Source organism: Nomascus leucogenys, chromosome 13, assembly GCF_006542625.1.
Source record: "Nomascus leucogenys isolate Asia chromosome 13, Asia_NLE_v1, whole genome shotgun sequence".
NCBI classification, from domain to species: domain Eukaryota; kingdom Metazoa; phylum Chordata; class Mammalia; order Primates; family Hylobatidae; genus Nomascus; species Nomascus leucogenys.
Window position 1 is genome coordinate 83,990,149 of NC_044393.1, and position 19,591 is coordinate 84,009,739.

A 19,591-nucleotide genomic window follows, 5' to 3' on the forward strand; every position below is an offset into this window, starting at 1 on the left:
AAAATGAACTTATGAAAACTATTCAATTTGCAAAAGAATAAAATATGAATACATTTAGGTATAGAGTACAAGACATACTCTAACAACTACAAAACATCTACAAAAGATCTACAAAACAACTACAAAAAGATCTAAGTAAATAGACATCCCATGTTTATGGATCAAAAGACTTACTATTATTATGATGACAGTCCTCCCCAAATGAATCTACAGATTCAATGCAATTTCCATTAGAATACCAGTGGGTTGCTTTGTAGAAATTGACAGGCTGATACTAAAATTTATAGAGAAACTCAAGGAACCCAGAATGGCCAAAAAAAGAAAACAAAAACAAACTTAAGAACAAATTTGAGAGCTCACACTTTCTGATTTCAAAACTTACTACAAATAGTAATTTAGACAGTGTGGTACTGTCATGAGGATAGACATGTAGACCAGTGAATAAAATTGGAAGTCCAGAAATAAGCCCATGTGTCTGTGGTGAACTGATTTTTGACAGGGATGGCAAGACTATTCAATAGGAAGAGCATTGTCTTTTCAACAAATGGTGCCAAGACAACTGGATAACCACATGCAAAATAAGTTTGTCCCTTACCTCACACCATATACAAAAATTGATTTGAAATGGATCAAGATCTAACTAACAGCCCGAACTATAAAACTCTTACAAAGAAACATAGAGGCAAATCTTCATGATTTTGGATTTGGCAATGGATTCTTAGGTATAATGCCAGAAGCACAAGCAACAACTGGAAAAAAAATAGATAAATTGAACTTTATCAAAATTGAAACTTCTGTGTTTCAACAGAAACTGTCAAGAAAATGAAAATAAAACCCATAGAACAAGAGAAAATATTTGAAAATTATTTATCTGACAAAGGACTTCTATCTTGACTATATAAAGAACTCTTACAACTCAATAATAAAAAGACAACTAAATTTTAAAGTGTGCAAAGGATCTAAATAAACATTTATCCAAAGTAGATGAACAAATGGCCAATGAACACATGAAAATATGTTCAACATCTTTAGTCATAGGGAAATGCAAATTAATACCACAATAAGATATGTCTTTACACCCACTAGGATGACTAGAATCAGAAAGTCAGATAACAAGTGCTGACAAGCATGTGGAGAGATTGGAACCCTTATACACTGCTGTTGGGAATGTAAAATTGTGCAGCTACTTTGGAAAACAGTTTTGTTTTTCCTCAGAAAGTTAAACATTGAGTTACTATTTGACCCAGCAGTTCCACTTGTAGGTATGTACCCAAGAGAAATGAAAACATATATCCAAACAAAAACTTATCATACAAATGTTAATGGCAGCATTATTCTTAGTAGCCACATGGTGGAAACAACCCAAATGTCCATCGATGGATGAATGGAAAAACAAAATATGGTATTTCCACACAATATAATGTTAATTGGCCATAGAAAGGAATGAGGTACTGATACATGCTACAACATGGATGAACTTTGAAAACATTATGCTGAGTGATAGAAGCCAGACGCAAAAGAACAAATAATGTGATTCTAATTGTGTGAAATGTCTAGAACAGGCAACTATATAGACAGAAAATAGCACATATGCCTACATCTCACTCAAGGTTAGTGTGGTAGTGTTGGGGTTTTTTGTATTGTTTTTTTCTGTTCCCTTTCCCCAGATGCATGGTTTTCTACTAATGTCTTATTATAGATTAAGTATTTTGTTCCATAAAGGGAGATGCATAGATGGGTCTGGGTGGAGTTTGGCAGAGGCTGCTGTTCCCCTCCCCAACACACCACCACAAGGATAACTTTCCCAGGATTCTCTTTGATCTTCCTTGTGAGCACCTACCTGGTGGGATTCCCAGAGGAAAAGTCTGAAAGTGGGTGCTAACCCCCTACATCTTATATCTGCAGCCCCAAGGGGCTTCACACTCATATTTGGCTTTTAATAATCTACTTTAAAAGCTTTAACTGTGCCTTCTTACCAGATTATATGAAGTTCAGCAGCATCTGCCTTCAGTGGGCAACTACTGAGATCCAGTTTCACCTTGCAGGTTTCTGTCTTTTCACAGACTTTGGAGCATTTGGTTGCCCTGAAACATCTTCTGTGGTGGGTTGGCAAAAAGTCATTAATTTGCTGTTTGTCTAGTTTATTTTTTGTTGTAAGGGTGAGGATGACACTTTTTTTTTTGGAGATGGAGTCTCACGCTGGAGTGAGTCTCACCAGCTGGAGTGCAGTGGCGCGATCTCGGCTCACTGCAACCTCCACCTCCCAGGTTCAAGCAATTCTCCTGCCTCAGCCTCCTAAGTAGCTGGGACTACAGGCACGCCACCACGCCCAGCTAATTTTTGTATTTGTAGTAGAGATGGGGTTTCACCATGTTGGCCAGGATGGTCTCCATCTCTTGACCTCGTGATCTGCCTGCCTCAGCTTCCCAGAGTGCTGTTTTTTTTTTTTTTTTTTAACGTTCTGTATCTCTTAGCTGACATTGGAAATCTGACCTGTAATTTTCAGAAGTGTCAAAGTCATGAAATACAAGGAAAGACTGGAAAGCTGTTCTATATCGAAGAAAACTAAAATACACATTAAAGTTCAATGCAATGTGTGATTCTAAAGTGGATCCTTTTGCTATAGAGGACATTATTTATACAACTGTCAAAATTTTAAGTCTAAGGATTAAATATTAGAAATAAATCACTATTAATGTCCTGATCTTGATAGTTGTATTATGGTTATTTATATAGGAGGATTTCCTTCATTGGAGGAAATATAAGTATTTGGAGAGGATGGAGTATTATGTTGGCAAATATTTCAGGGAAAAAAGTGTTTTTTTCCTGTTATTGCAACTTTTCTGTATGTTTTCAACTGTTTCAAATAAAAGTTTAGAAACCACATGCCTAGGAATAAATCTGATAGACAAGATTTCTATGAAGAAGCAATAAAGCATTATTGAGAGAGATTTTTAAAAGACCTAAATAAATAGAGGGAAATAGCATGTTCATAGATTGGGAGACTCATTATTTTAAAGATGTCAGTTATCTCCAAACTGACCTACATGTACCATGCAATACCAGTCAAAATCCCAATTGTGATTTTTTATAGAAATTGACAAGGTACTTTAAAAATGCATATGGAAATGCCAACAACATCTTAAAAGGACAAAAAATTGTAAGATTTACTAGCTCTTAAACCTTAATAAAGTTATAGTAATATATGGCATTGCTGAAAGGAAACAGGAATGGAATAGAACAGAACGCTTAGAAACAGACCTATGTATATATGGTCATTATGAAAAAGGTGGTACTGCAAGAGAAAGTTAAAGATGGTCTTTTCAGTAAATAATACTGGAATAATTGGATTTCCATATGGAAAAAGTGAAATCTCACCCCAACCTTATGCACAAAAGTCCATTTTAAGTGGGTTATGGATATAAAAATGAAAGGTAAAACAATAAGACTTCTAGAAAATAATACAAGAAAATATCTTCATAATATTAAAATCTGGAAAGACTTAAACAGAACATAAAATACCCTAACCATAAAGAAAAAGATGGATAAATTTGACTACAGTAAAATTAAAAACCTCAGTTCATCAAAAAATAAAACAAGGCAAACAATAGATTGGGAGAATATATTAATATTTGCAATACATAACTGACAAATAGATCATTTCTGGAATATACAAAGCATTTCTGAAAGTAATAAGAAAAGACAAACAACCCAGTAGGAAAATGGGCAAGAGACTTGAATGGGCACTTTATAAAAAATGATATTCACATGGCCAATAAACATATGAGATAATATCAACCTTATCGTGAAGTCTTGTTGTGATTTTAATTTGCTATCTCCTGATTGTTAAGGAGGCTGAGTACTGTTTCACAGACACCTCGAAAGGTTAAATTTAACTTATACTAAGCAGTGGTGAGCATATGGAGCAAATAAAACCTTTGTGACCTGCTGGTGGGTGTGTAAATTGGTATAATCATTTTGGATGATAGCTTGGCATTATTTACTGAAATTGATACATGCCCTGCAACCTAGAATTTTTACTCCCAGTTGTATACCTAAAACTGATGTGAGCACAGGTGCTCTAAGCAATATGTATAAAGCTGTTCATAGCACCATTGTTCTTAATAGCCCCAAACTGAAACAGCCCAAATGTCCATTATAAATAGAAATTGATAAATTATAACATTTTGTACAATATTATGTATCAATGAAATAAGCAAATTACAGCAATATGCCACAATGTGGATTGATTTCACGAATATACGTGAAAAACAGCATAGAAGAATACCATATACTATGTGATTTTAATTTTATAAAGTTCAAATATAGGCAAAGCAAAGCAAGTTTTATTTACAAGACACATGCATATATATGAATGCTTAGGCAGTAAAATTATAAAGGAGAGTAGAGAAATGATTGCATTATATTAAGACTAATGGCTACTTTTCAAAGGGAGGGAGAGGCTGGTGATGGGAAAGGGGCATGAATGGAGTATGGAAGGTGCTTGCAATGTAATATTTCTTGGCCTATGTGGTATTTGCTTTGTGATAAATCAGTAAGCTGTAGTTCTTTGTTTTTGCATAAGTATAACACCTAATAAGCATTTAAACATTTGCTTTGTTTCTGGCCCTGTGAAATATGGATAGAAGTATGTTTTGGTAGATTTTTTTAATGGGCACAATTGACAAAAAGATGAATACATCAGTGGAACAGAGTAAAATGTCCAGAAATAGACCAACGTGTTTATTACGAAATGACCTTTGACAAAGGCACCAAAGAAACCCAATGAGGGTAAGGAAAGTCTTTTCAGTAATTGGTGTTGTAACAACTTAGCATACATGTAGAAAAAAAAATCCTTGACTTCTACCTCACTAGTAAACAAAAATTAATTCAAGACAGGTCACAGACCTAAACATATAAAGTTATATATAACCTAACATTATAAAGCTCCTAGAAGAAAACATAGAACAATATCTCTGTAGTTATAGATAAGGCAACAATTCCTTAGGAGCCAGAAAGAAAAAAGAAACAATGAAAAATTAATAAAGTTGACTTCATCAAAATCTAAAATTTCTCATTAAGAGACAGTTAAAAATGAAAAGGAAAGCCACAGTCTATAAAAAATATTCCCAACACATATATGACAAAAGACTTTATGCAGAATATATGAAGAATTCCTACAAACCAATAATCAAAACCTAATTTTAAAATGGACAAAAGACTCGAACGGACATTTCTCAAAGAATTATAATAATCAATAAACATATGAAAACATTTTTCAACATGAGAAATGAAAATTTGAACCACAGTGAGATACCACTTTACATCTACCAGGATGGCAAAAAATTTAAAAGACTGACAACCAAATATTAGAATGTAGAGCAACTGGAACTCTTAATACATTGTTGGTGGGAATGTAAAATTACATAATCACTTTGTAAAAAGGTTTGACAGTTTTGTTTCTTAATAAAGGAAAATATACATGTATTCCCTGACCAGCAGTTTATCTCTTAGGTAAATAAAGACATAACTATTATGTCCACTAATGGTCAAATTGTGGCAATCTATATTAGAGAACACTATACAGATGTTAAAAAATGATAAAGATCTATGTATATTAAACATCTCTAAGATGTTTAGTGAAGTGGGCGGGAAAAACAAATTGGTGATCAGTATATATAGAATGATGCCATATACATGAAGAAGACATTGTGGTTGACTCATTGTGGTTGATTCCATTGTAGTTGATCAAGTCAGTTAGTACAAGACACTCTTCCACTGACAGTCATGTTGTTTTACATTTTACAATGGTAAGCCTTAGGATGAGGATGACAAAGTGGAGAGACATAAAGGAACTGAGCTCTGGATGACCACTGAGTCACTGATTATACCATCCCTTGAATCTACTCTACTTCTGGGTTTCTAAATATGTGAAATAATATATTTTCTTAGCATATGCCCAAAGCATCTGAACTGGATGGTTGAAAGCGAGAAAGCCTAAAAAGATAAAAACCAAAATGTTGGCCGGGCGCAGTGGCTCATGTCTGTAATCCTAGCACTTTGGGAGGCCGAGGCGGGTGGATTGCCTGAGCTCAGGAGTTCAAGACCAGCCTGGGCAACACGGTGGAACTCCATCTCTACTAAAATACAAAAAAATTAGCTGGGCATGGTGGCATGCACCTGTAGTCCCAGCTACTTGGGAGGCTGAAGCAGGAGAATGGTGTGAACCCGGGAGGCGGAGCCTGCAGTGAGCTGAGATCATGCCACTGCACTCCAGCCTGGGCAACAGAGCGACACTCTGTCTCAAAAAAAAAAAAGAAAAGAAAATCAGCATACACAAAGGCAAATAGCTGAAATTCCTAATGTTTTCAGAATGAGAGCTATTTTATTAGTTCATTAATTTTGACTTAAGTTGGTTAAGACTTTCAACTGAGAAGATTTTTAAATAAAACATTTACATTTTTAATTATAATTTGCTTATCTTTATTATCAATTTATTCGGTCCTGTGTGATTAATTTAACTCTACAATACAGTGATACACATTTGCATCAATATGGTAGACTGTGTTTCTTCTGTAGCTAGAGTTGACCCCTATTGATAATGTCAAATACACTTCTGTTGTTAAAGCAGATGTACACATAATCTCCAAAATGTTTGTCCAGTAATACTTGTTTGTCATCAAATTGTTTGTCCATTAAAAAAAAATACAAATAACTAGGGTAGTTAGGCTGTGAAGTCATTTTTCCCCCATCAAATAGGTCATGGTCAGAAAGACCTGAGAGTAGTGCAGATCATGATGTTTAAGAAATTTGATCCTAAAAAGAAGGAAAGCTGATAGCTAAAGGGGAAGTGGCAGGGGTAGGGGAGCATCTAACACTATCTTTCCTTTTGGGAGATAAACTTGAAAAGGTTTATAAGATTTATCTTGACAGCCGTTATCAAGCAAAGAAGCTGAAGGGAAAGGAAGAATAAAAGGTAGAGTAAGACAGAGGTAGGACAGAATGGTATCAAGGGCCCAGGAGAAAGAGAATTGTGTTATAAAATAGGTATAAAATCAGTAATAAGCAAAAAGCAATCATGAAACTACTCAATGTAATAATTCAGAAGAAGATATGAATGAAATGTCATAAGTTGTATTACAGTGTGACAATGTTCATTATTCCAATGAACCCTTAGTAAAATCTTACCCCACACAAAACACTACATTTTAGCCTAGATCTATCAATGAATAATTTGAAAATATGCAATAAAATTTTTCTGTTTTATTTTGAAGTCATTTTCAAATAATGTTTCACTTTTTTTTCCAGATTGGACTCCTTCTTGTCCTGAGCCAGTGTATATCCCAACGGGCTTAGAAACAGAACCCCTTTATCCAGACTCCAAGGAAGCTAATGTGGTTTATCTAGCTGAAGATGGTGAGCACATAATGACACATGTTGCTGTAAAATATAATTTGGTACTTAGGTTAATCTCTTGGTTATATTTGTTTTGCTGTTTTTAGTGGAAATTTCAGATGACTAGTCCTTAAATGTAAAGATGTTTGTTTATATATTGATCCAAGTGTTGATTTAGAGCCAGTTATATTTTTGAAGGTGTATTGCAGTTTATGCAAAGTTACTTTAAAATTAAACATCATGTTGGCCATTAGAATGAAGAGTTATATTTAGAATGAATTTTGCTTCATATCAATTTTGAAAGATAAACCCAGTGAAGTGCTTTGCAACTATTGTTCTCTCTCCATGTACAGGTCACATTCATGCATTCATTCAGATGTTTTTCTTTGAATTTCCTGACTCTGATGCATTTCTCGGCATTATAATCTTTAAAAGAGAAACAATTACCCCACTTTGCAAAAAATCAAACATAGAAGTCTCAGAGTATATTCTCAGCTATACTGCTCCTGAAGCACCAGCATAAAGAAGTATAGACTCCACATAATTTCACCATCACAGTTTAATATCTTAGAGTGTTTCCGTATATTAAAGATAACTTCCAGGGAGCATATGTATTTTATTTAAGGAGCTAGCAAGACAAAGAGAAATTCACAGAAGCTGCTTCCTGTACAGTAAGCAATTCTAGAAATCATATACTCACAAACAACTCACAAAAATATACTCACAATATTTTTAAACAAATGGAGTGAGAGGAATACCTATGATTTTTCCAATTTGATTGCGAGTATTTACATGGCGAACATGCCTCAGAACTGCCATACATAACTGAAATGAGGTCTGATTTTTAAAAAAACTAAAATAATTGAGATGAATCAGTCAGGGTCTTCTCAGGAATTAGATAGCATACTCAGGGTAATTTAAGAAAGTTTAATTAAATTTAATTTAATGAATTTTAAAAAGGGTAGACAGAGTTAATTGAGATTAACAAGGGATGGTGAAGCAACATAGGACTATCAACAGAGGAGAACCATGTCTGCTAGGCCTGAAAGGGTGAGAAGACAGAACTGGTCTCCAGACCTGTAGAATCCTTTAGGTATAGGAGAGGGCAGCCTCGAAACAATTGTGGCTTTTAGTAAAGAAATAGACAACTGCCCACCTGTGGCACTGAAGGGAAAATGCTAGGGGGATAAATAACCCAATTTCACTCTCCTCCCGACTTCCCATGTTCTACAAGTGCCTCCCATTGTCCACAGCCAAAGGGCAAGGGAACCTCTGAGGCAGTCAATACAGATCAGCTTCTTTGGAAACGTATAATGTGGAGAAGAGTAGAGGACAGATCTGTAGGTAGAAACAGAATATCCATCTCAGTCAACCCCACTTAATCTTATTTTTATGCCCTACTTGGGAGTTGTGAAGATCTGCCTTTCCATGAGTTGAAAGGAAAGCTATAGAAACAAGGTTTGAGGATGAAAAAGTCTTGACTTACTTGATTTTCACTGAACATGTGAAAGATTAATTGTAAATACTTACCTTTTTCCATTTTTACAAATGACAAAAAAGAATAGTAGAAAAGACAAATTTCAGTAGGTAAGATGTAATTTAAATGTCAATGAAAATTAAAATGTTCATATAAAGTTAAAACCCTAGGACAGGGTACTGAAGAATGTGTCATACTGTGAGACATGATTAGTTTTTATTTTGAATAAATTGAGGTAAAATGTAGACAGAATGAAAAGTATAGATCATAAGTACACAATTTGGTGAGTTTTGAAAAATACATCATCTGTGTAACCAACACTGCTATCAAGATACGTAATACTTCTATCACCCCAGAAAGTTCCCATCTCTCCCCTTCTGGTCAGTTCCCAGCTCTAGCCCCGGGCAAACACTGGTCTGATTTCTGTCACCATAGATTAGTTTTGCCTGATTTTTAGCTTCATATAAATTCAGTCATACAGTAAGTACACTGTTATGTCTGAATTCTTTGACTTGGGATTATGTTTTCAGATTTATACATGTTAGCAGACTCTTTTATATTGCCAAATGGTACTCCATCATTTGTCTTTTTATGATATGTATTCAAGATATAAATGCTGTATCATATATATGATATAGTGAAATCTTCACTTTCATCTGTGGAAGTCCTTTTCATTTTCCTAACAATATCTTTTGATGAGTAGAACTTTTAAACTTTTATTAAGTCAATTACCAATTGTTTTTCTTTCAAATTTAGTGCATTTTGCATGCTTCCTACCTATAAACTTTGCTTTTCCCAAGATCACCTATTTTTTTTCAAGAAACTTTATTCTTTTCACTTTTTTATCTTTGTCTTTGATTCATCTGGAATCATTTTTTGTGAATGGTTTGTGATACGGGTCAAGGTTCATTTTTTCCCACCTTTTAACAAAATTGATTCATCACCAGCTATTGAAAAGGCTATCCTCGCATTGCCAAGTCAATCCTAAGCAAAAGGAACAAAGCTGGAGGCATCATGCTACCTGGCTTCAAACTATACTACAAGACTACAGTAACCAAAACAGCATGGTACTGGTACCAAATGGAACATTTGAGATATAGACCAATGGAACAGAACAGAGCCCTCAGAAATAATACCACACATCTACAACCATCTGATCTTTTACAAACCTGACAAAAACAAGCAATGGGGAAAGCATTCTGTATTTAACAAATGGTGCTGGGAAAACTGGCTAGCCATACATAGAAAGCTGAAACTGGATCCCTTCCTTACAGCTTATACAAAAATTAATTCAAGATGGATTACAGACTTAAATGTTAGACCTAAAACCATAAAAACCCTAGAAGAAAACCTAGACAATACCATTCAGGACATAGGCGTGGGCAAGGATTTCATGTCTAAAACACCAAAAGCAATGGCAACAGAAGCCAAAATTGACAAATGGGATCTAATTAAACTAAAGAGCTTCTGTACAGTGAAAGAAACTACCATTAGAGTGAACAGGCAACCTACAGAATGGGAGAAAATTTTTGCAATCTACTCATCTGATAAAGGGCTAATATCCAGAATCTACAAAGAACTCAAACAAATTTACAAGAAAAAAACAAACAACCCCATCAAAAAGTGGATGAAGGATATGAACAGACACTTCTCAAAAGAAGACGTTTATGCAGCCAAAAAAACACATGAAAAAATGCTCATCATCACTGGCCATCAGAGAAATGCAAATCAAAACCACAATGAGATACCATCTCACACCAGTTAGAATGGCGATCATTAAAAAGTCAGGAAACAATGGGTGCTGGAGAGGATGTGGAGAAATAGGAACACTTTTACACTGTTGGTGAGACTGCAAACTAGTTCAACCATTGTGGAAGACAGTGTGGCGATTCCTCAGGGATCTAGAACTAGAAATAGGATTTGACCCAGCGATCCCATTACTGAGTATATACCCAAAGGATTGTAAGTCATGCTGCTATAAAGATACATGCACACATGTTTATTGCAGCACTATTCACAATAGCAAAGTCTTGGAACCAACCCAAATGTCCATCAATGATAGACCGGATTAAGAAAATGTGGCACATATACACCATGGAATACTATGCAGCCATAAGTATTGTAGGGACATGGATGAAGCTGGAAACCATCATTCTGAACAAAGTATCACAAGGCCAAAAAACCAAACACCGCATGTTCTCACTCCTAGGTGGGAATTGAACAATGAGAACACTTGGACACAGGAAGGGGAACATCACAACTGGGGCCTGTTGTGGGGTGGGGAGAGGGAGGAGGGATAGCATTAGGAGATATACCTAATGTAAATAACGAGTTAATGGGTGCAGCACACCAACATGGCACATGTATACATATGTAACAAACCTGCACATTGTGCATATGTACCCTAGAACTTAAAGTATAATAATATAAAATATATAAAAAAAAGAAAAGACTATCCTATGACCTATTGAATTGCCCAGCCACCTTTCTTAAATGTCAGTTAACAATATATATGTAGGTCTATTTCTAGACACTTCACTCTGTTCCATTGATGTATTGATAGTTATGCCAGTACCACCATATTGATATTGTAGCTTTATCCATGGCAATCTACTTTGATATTCAATCTTTCTTTTATTAGCATTTGTATAGTGCATATATATTTTTCCATCATTTTACTTTTTTTTTTTCTTTGAGACAGAGTCTTGCTCTGTCACCCAGGCTGGAGTGCAGTGGTGCGATCTTGGCTCACTGCAAGCTCTACCTGCCAAGTTCACGCCATTCTCCTGCCTCAGCCTCCCAAGTAGCTGGGACTACAGGCGCCTGCCACCACGCCTGGCTAATTTTTTGTATTTTTAGTAGAGACGGGGTTTCACCGTGTTAGCCAGGATGGTCTCGATCTCCTGACCTCGTGATCCGCCCACCTCGGCCTCCCAAAGTGCTAGGATTACAGGCATGAGCCACCGTGCCCAGCCCTACTTTTAACCTATGTTTTATATTTATTTTTTTTTTAATTTTGGAAGATACACAGCATATCGTTGGGATTTGCTTTTTTTTTTTTTTAACTTCTGGAATACATGTGCAGAATGTGCAGGTTTGTTACATAGGTATCTGTGTGCCATGGTAGTTTGCTGGACCTATCAACCTGTCACCTAGGTTTTAAGCTCCATGTGCATTAGCTGTTTGTCCTGATGTTCTCCCTCCCCTTACCTTGGCCCTGACAGGCCCCGGTACGTGTTGTTCCTCTCCCTGTGTCCATGTGTTCTCATTGTTCAGCTCCCACTTATGAGTGAGAACATGTGGTATTTGGTTTTCTGTTCCTGTGTTAGTCTGCTGAGGATGATGGCATCTAGCTTCATCCATGTCCCTGCAAAGGACATAATCTCATTCCTTTTTGTGGCTGCATAGTATTCCATGGTGTATTTGTACCACATTTATCCAGTCTATCATTGATGGACATTTGGGTTGGTTCCATGTCTTTGCCATTGTGAATAGTGCTGCAATAAACATACATGTGCATGTATCTTTATAATAGAATGATTTATATTCCTTTGGGTATATACCCAGTAATAGGATTGCTGGGTCAAATGGTATTTCTGGTTCTAGATCCTTGAGGAATCGCCACACTTTATTCCACAATGGTTGAACTAATTTACATTCCCACCAACAATGTAAATGTGTTTCTATTCTCCGCAGCCTCACCAGCATCTGTTGTTTGACTTTTTAATAATCGCCATTCTGACTGGTGTGAGATGCTATCTCATTGTGGTTTTGATTTGTATTTCTCTAATGACCAGCGATGATGAGCTTTTCTTCCTATGTTTGTTGGCCACATAAACGTCTTCTTTTGAGAAGTGTCTGTTCATATCCTTTGCTCATTTTTGGATGGGTTTTTTTTTCTTGTAAATTTGTTTTACATTCTTGTAAATTGTGGATATTAGACCTTTGTTAGATGGGTAAATTGCAAAAATTTTCTCCCATTCTGTAGGTTGCCTGTTTGCTCTTATGATAGTTTCCTTTGCTATGCAGATGCTCTTCAGTTTAATTAGATCCCATTTCTCAATTTTAGCTTTTGTTGCAATTGCTTTTGCTGATTTCATTATAAAATCTTTGCCCATGCCTGTGTTCTTAATGGTATTGCCTAGGTTTTCTTCTAGAGTTTTTATGGTTGGATTTGCTTTTTATATAAACTGAAAAGCTGTCTTTTAATTATTATGTTAAATATATAATTGTTGTTATTGGATTAATAGCTACCATTTTTGTTTTATTCCGTCTGTTATTTCTTTTTAATTCTTTGCTGCCTTCGTTGACATTAATTTGACTATATTTTATTATTCCATTTTATCTCCACTATTGGCATATCATGTATACCTGTTTTTAAATTTTTGCCCTAGGTTTTTTTTGTATGTATCTTTAATTTAGAAGACTATCTTCAAATAATGTATACCACTTCACATATAGTGTGAGCACCTTACAAAAGTATATTCTCAATTCCTGCTTCCCTTTCTTTGTGTTATGGTTTTCAAATGTTTTACTTTTTCATGTGCTATAGAAACTCAATGAAGGAGGAGACAAGATGGCTAACTAGACAGTCAGGAAGCACCACTCCCACTGAGAGAAACCAAAATTTCAAGTATATCAACATACTTTGAACAGATTCTTCTCCTCAGAGAGAAAACACTGAGGGTTGATAGAGAGGTGATGCAGACACCAAGGTTGAAGAGAAAGCTAGGAACCCTGCATAGGGTTGCTGAATGCCAGGGCTAGTTCCCACCCCTGAATAGTCCTAGGGAAAAGGCAAGTGAAGGGATGGTGGGGCAGCCTACTTTTGCTGCAGATTACTGGGATCCTAGCTACAAGAGATTTCATGACTCCCACAGATATTTGAACTGGCAGGGGAATCTGCCTAGATAGTAGGCAGAGACAGAGCTTTCGCCTGCATGGAGCCCAGGGGATTTTGCACATGGGGCAGCTGAAGCAGAACACAGCCATAGGTGCCCATCTTCTAATATAAGGCTCCCTATGTTCCTCTGAGTCACTGTAACCCTAGCTGACTACAGGGTCAAGAGAGAGCAGGGCTGACTATCCTATCCTATCCTGTGGGACTGGGACATGTCTGTTCTTCAGGCCCTCCTGCCCGCTAGCCCTTCCCAAGGCCCCTGCCTGGCTGCTCCTGCAGGAGCACGTGCACAGCACAGCCTCCTCTGCTCAACCTGGGTGCTTTGCTGGTGGCCGCATCTGAATACTTCCCAGTGGCCTAGGAGCACTTCACATCCCCCAGCACAGCCAGTGCTCGACCCCAAGGGGCCAGATGGAGGCACAGGCCAGTAACAATGTCCCAGGGCTTTGGCATGCAGCTTGTGAGTGCTGAGTGTAGATCTGTGACCACTTGAGTGTGAGGAGCCCCCATTCTGAGAACATTGAGAGAGGTGAGACATGCAAGCTCATGGGCCAGCAAAGGAGCAGGGCACACCTCCCTCCACATGACTGTCTGGGAAGGGTGTGATGTGCCTGGGAGCCCCACAACCTGGAACACCTAACAACAAAAAAACACAGAAGTGGCACCAGTGATTGGAGGGGACTCCTGCAAGGCCCAGAGCGGGCCTGGTGATGGGGGTCATCTTTCCACCTGCCCACCATAGATTGCTGCTGCAGGTGTGCTGCAATACAAACAAGCCCTATGGCTAAGAGCCTCTCTGCTGGCCATTACTCTTAAGCGCCATCTACGGTTTGTAGCACAAATTACAATACCAAAAATATTCTGCCCAATATACATTCATTGCCTGTAAAACCCAGGGCAAGAATCTATCCACAAATAAACCCTGTACAGAGCTTTGGCCCTCTGAAAACACCCAGAAATGAAGCCAACTGACTATACTCAACCTAAACCACTGTTAAAAGAACACCAGCCTTCTCAGATGAGAAAGAATCAGCACAAGAATCTCAGGTAATTCAAAAAGTCTGAGTGTCCCATTACCTCCAGATGAGCACACTAGCTCTCCAGCAGTGGTTCTTAACCAGATTGAAATGACTGAAATGAGAGACACAGGATTCAGAATCTGGATAGCAAGGAATCTTATCGAGATTCAGAAGAAAGTTGAAACCCAATCTAGGAATCCAGTAAAATGATCCAAGAGCTGAAAGATGTAATAGCCATTTTAAGAAAAAAACAAACTGAACTGCTGGAATTGAAAAATTCACTACAAGAATTACATAATACCGTTAGAATCATTAACAGCAGACTAGACCAAGCAGAAGAAAACCCTCAGAGCTTGAAGACGAGTTTTTTGAATAAACTCATACAAAAATAAAGAAGAAATAATTTTTTAATGAACAAAACCTTTGAGAAATATGGGATTATGTAAAGATTCCAAACCTATGACCCATTGGCATTCCTGAGAGGGAAGGAGAGAGAGTAAGCAACTTGGGAAATGTATTTTAGGATATAGTTCACAAAAATTTCCCCAATCTCACTAAGGAGGTTAACATGCAAATTCAAGAAATACAGAGAACCCCTGCAAGATATTATACAAGATGACCATCCTCATGGCACATAGTCAGCAGAATCACCAAAGTCAACATGAAAGAAAAAATCTTAAAGGCAGCTAGAGAGAAGGGTGAAGTCACTTACAAAGGGAACCCCATCCAGCTAGCCGTGAACCTTTCAGCAGAAACCTTACAAGCCAGAAGGCGGCCTATTTTCAGCATCCCTAAAGAAAGAATTCTAATCAAGAATTTCATATCCCATCAAACTAAGCTTCCACAAGTGAAGGAGAAATAAAATCCTTCTCAAACAAGTAAGTGCGAAGGGAATTTGTTATCACTAGACCAGCCTTACAAGATGATATGGAAATAAAAGAATGATACCTGCTACCACAAAAACATGCTTAACCATATAGCCCACTGTAAAGCAGTTACACAGTCAAATCTACATAGCAACTAGCTAATAATATGATGACAGGATTAAAATCTCACATATCAATACTAACACTGAATGTAAATGGTCTGAACACCCCACTTAAAAGGCACAGAGTGGCAGACTACATAAAAAGACAAGACCCAACTGTTGGCTGTCTTCAACAGACCCGTCTCATATGTAATAACATCCACAGGCTCAAAGTAAAGGGATGGAGAAAGATCTACCAGGCAAACAAAACAAAAAAGGCCAGGAATCACAATTCTTATATCAGATGAAACAGACTTTCAATCAACAATAATCAAGAAAAAGAAGGGCATTACATAAACTGTTCAATTAAACAAGAAGTCTTAACTATCCTAAATATATATAAACCCAACATTGGCACATCCTGTTTCATAAAAGTTCTTCTTGACCTATAAAAAGACTTAGCCACACAATAACAGTAGGAGACTTTAACACCCCACTGACACTGTTAAGATGATTGAGACAGAAAGCTAACAAAGAAATTCTAGACTTAAACTGGACACTTGACCAATTGGACCTAATAGAACACACAGCAACCACAGTATATATATTCTTCTCATTTGCACATGAAACATATTCTAAGATCAACCACATGCTTTGTCATAAAGCAAGACCCAATAAATTCAAAAAAATTGAAATCACCCCAAGCACATTCTCACATCACAGTGCAATAAAAATAGAAATCAATACCTTTATTTTATTTTATTTTGAGATGGAGGCTTGCTCTTTTGCCCGGGCTGGAGTGTAGTGGCACGATCTTGGCTCATTGCAGCCTCCGCCTCTTAGGTTCAAGCGATTCTCCTGCCTCAGTTTCCCAAGTAGCTGGGATTACAGGCATGTGCTACCACACCTGGCTAATTTTTGTATTTTTAGTAGAGATGGGGTTTCACCATGTTGGCCAGGGTGGTCTCGAACTCCTGACCTCAAGTGATCCACTTACCTCGACCTCCCAAAGTGCTGGGATTATAGGCGTGAGCCACCATGCCCGCCAGTCTCTTTTATAACTAGGAAATATTTCTTTTTATCTCTGGCATTACATCATGTCTTTATGTTGTTTGAGAGTAATATAGTCAATACCAGTTTTCTTATGTTTACTGTTTACTTAGAATAACTCCCCCTTTTATTTTCAATCTTTTTATGAAATTATATTTTAATTCTATCTCTTATAGATAGTATATAGTAGTACCTTACTTTAAAAAATCTAATCTGACAATCTCTGCCTTTTAATTAGAGTGGTTTGACAGTTTGCATTTCGTGTATTTGCATGTATGTTTGGGTTTGGGTCTATCTTACTAATTGGCCCATCTCATTTTTATTCCTTAGTTACTCCTCTTTTTGGGAAGGTTAATCAAACACCTTTTACTATTTCATTTTAATTAAAATATTTTCTTAGGTATACCTCATGTTTAGTTTGATTGGTTTAGAAATTACAATATACAATTTCTTAAAGTCTATTTTATTTTACTTTTTATTTGATTTTTTTGGAGACAGAGTCTCGCTGTGTCACCCAGGCTGGAGTGCAGTGGCATGATCTCGGCTCACTGTAACCTCTACCTCTCAGGTTCAAGTGATTCTGCCACTCAGCCTCCTGAGAAGCTGGGACTAGGGTGCGCACCACCATGTTTGGCTAATTTTTTGTATTTTAGTAGAAATGGGGTTTTACCATGTTACCAAGGCTGGTCTCAAACTTCTTAGCTCAGGCAGTCCACCCACCTTGGCCTTCCAAAGTGCTAGGATTACAAGCGTGAGCCTCTGGCCTCTTATGGTCTATTTAAAATTAATATTATACCTTTTTTGTTTGTTTTAAATGGGTCAGTTGCCTTTAAAGAAATTAAGAGGAGAAAAAATCATATTTTATATTTATTTATATATTTACCATTTCTTCTCCTCTTTATTCCTTCTTGTAGATCGGAATTTCCATCTGGCACCATTGTTTTTTACCCCAAAGAACGTCTTTAGCATTTCTTTTCAATTTTAAGTTGGCTGGCAGTGAATTATTTCAAATTTCATTTGTCTAATCCTGTATTTTTTCCACCACTTTTTGAAGGGCATTCTCACTGAATATAGAATTCTGAGTTGGCTTTTTTTTCTGTAAAGATATTTTTCCATTGTCTTGTAGCCTGTTGTCTTTAATAAGAAGTCAGCCATAGAGTGTAGTTAAACAAGAATATATTGTACTCAGGAGATGGACACCGAAACACCTGGACTTGATCACTACACATTACACATTACATACATATAACAAAATTTCACATGAACCCTATATATTTGCACAAATTTTTAAAAAGAATTCAGCCATAATTTATACAACCATGCCTCAGAGATGCAGGTTTAGTTCTAGACCACTGCAATAAAGTGAATCTCTCAATAAAATAAGTCACACAAACTTTTTGGTGGTGTCCAAGTGGATATGGAAGTCCATTAGGTGTGAAATAGCATCATGTCTAAAAACAACAATATCTATGCCCTAATTAGAAATACTTTATTGCTAAAAAATTCAAATCATCATCTAAGCCTTCAGCAATTCATATTCTTTTTGCTTGGTGAAGGATTTTGTCTCAGTGTTAATGGCTGCTGACTGATCAGGGTGGTGGTTGCTGAAGGTAGGGTGGCTCTGACAGTTTCTTAAAATTAGACAGCAATGAGTCAATTAGACATAATTGACTCTTCATGAAAGATTTCTCTGTAGCATGTGATGCTGTTTGATAGCATTTTACCTACAGTAAAACTTCTTTCAAAATTTGAGTCAGTCCTATTAAATCCTTAGTTTATAACTAATATTATGGAATATACTAAATCCTTTGTTGTCATTTCAACAATCTTCACGGCATCTTTACCAGTAATAAATTTCATGTTAAGAAACCACTTTCTTTGCTCATCCTTAAGAAGCAACTCTTTATCCATTCAAGTTTTATTATGGGATGAAAGCAATTTAGTCACATCTTCAGGCTCTACTTCTAATTCTAGTTCTCTTGCAATTTCCACCACATCTGCAGTTACTTCCTCCAGTGAAGTTGTGTAGCCCTCAAACTTATCCATAAGGAATGAAATCAACTTCTCCTAAACTTCTGTTAACATTGGCATTTTTGCCTCCTCCCATGAATGAATTACTAGTGTTCTGAATGGCATCTAGAATGGAAAATGCTTTCCAGAAGGTTTTCAATTTACTTTGCCCAGATCCATCAGAGGAATAGTAATTCTCTAGGCCAGCTATAGCCTTACAAAATCTATTTCTTAAATAATAATACTTGAAAGTTGAAATTACTTCTTGATGACTGCAGAGTGGTTGTTGTGTTAACAGGCATGAAAACAATGTTAGTCTCCAGTGCATCTCCATCAGAGCTCTTGGGTGACTAGATGCATTGTCAATAAGCAGTAATATTTTAAAAGGAATCTTTTTTCTGAGAAGTCAGTCTCAGTAATGGGCTTAAAATATTTAGTAAAGCATGCCGTAAACAGATGTGGTGTCGTCTAGATTTTGTTGTTTTGTTTATAGAGCACAGGCAGAATAGATTTAGCATAATTCTTAAGGGCCCTAGGATTTTCAGAATGGTAAATGAGCATTGGCTTCCACTTAAAGTCACCAGCCACATTCACCCCTAAGAGGACAGTCAGTCTGTCTTTGAAGCTCTGAAGCAGGGTATTGACTTCTCTAGCTAGGAAAGTCCTAGATGTCATCTTCTTCCAATAGAAGGCTGTTTGTCTACATTGAAAGCTGTTGCTTAGTGTAGCCACCTTCATCAATTATGATGAACTGGATAACTTGCTGAAGTTTC

General features: G+C 36.8%; 1 protein-coding gene across 1 annotated transcript in view; it reads left to right on the top strand.

Annotated features, from left to right (window-relative positions):
* The first annotated feature begins 7,283 nt into the window (after nt 1-7,283).
* Nucleotides 7,284-19,591, top strand: part of LOC100588251 (cytosolic carboxypeptidase 3) — a 116,481-nt gene continuing 104,173 nt past the window's right edge. The window contains exon 1 of the mRNA XM_030825717.1: nt 7,284-7,416. Within this exon, the coding sequence (XP_030681577.1) occupies nt 7,414-7,416 (3 nt within the window). The 5' untranslated portion in view covers nt 7,284-7,413. The remainder of the gene's footprint in view (nt 7,417-19,591) is intronic.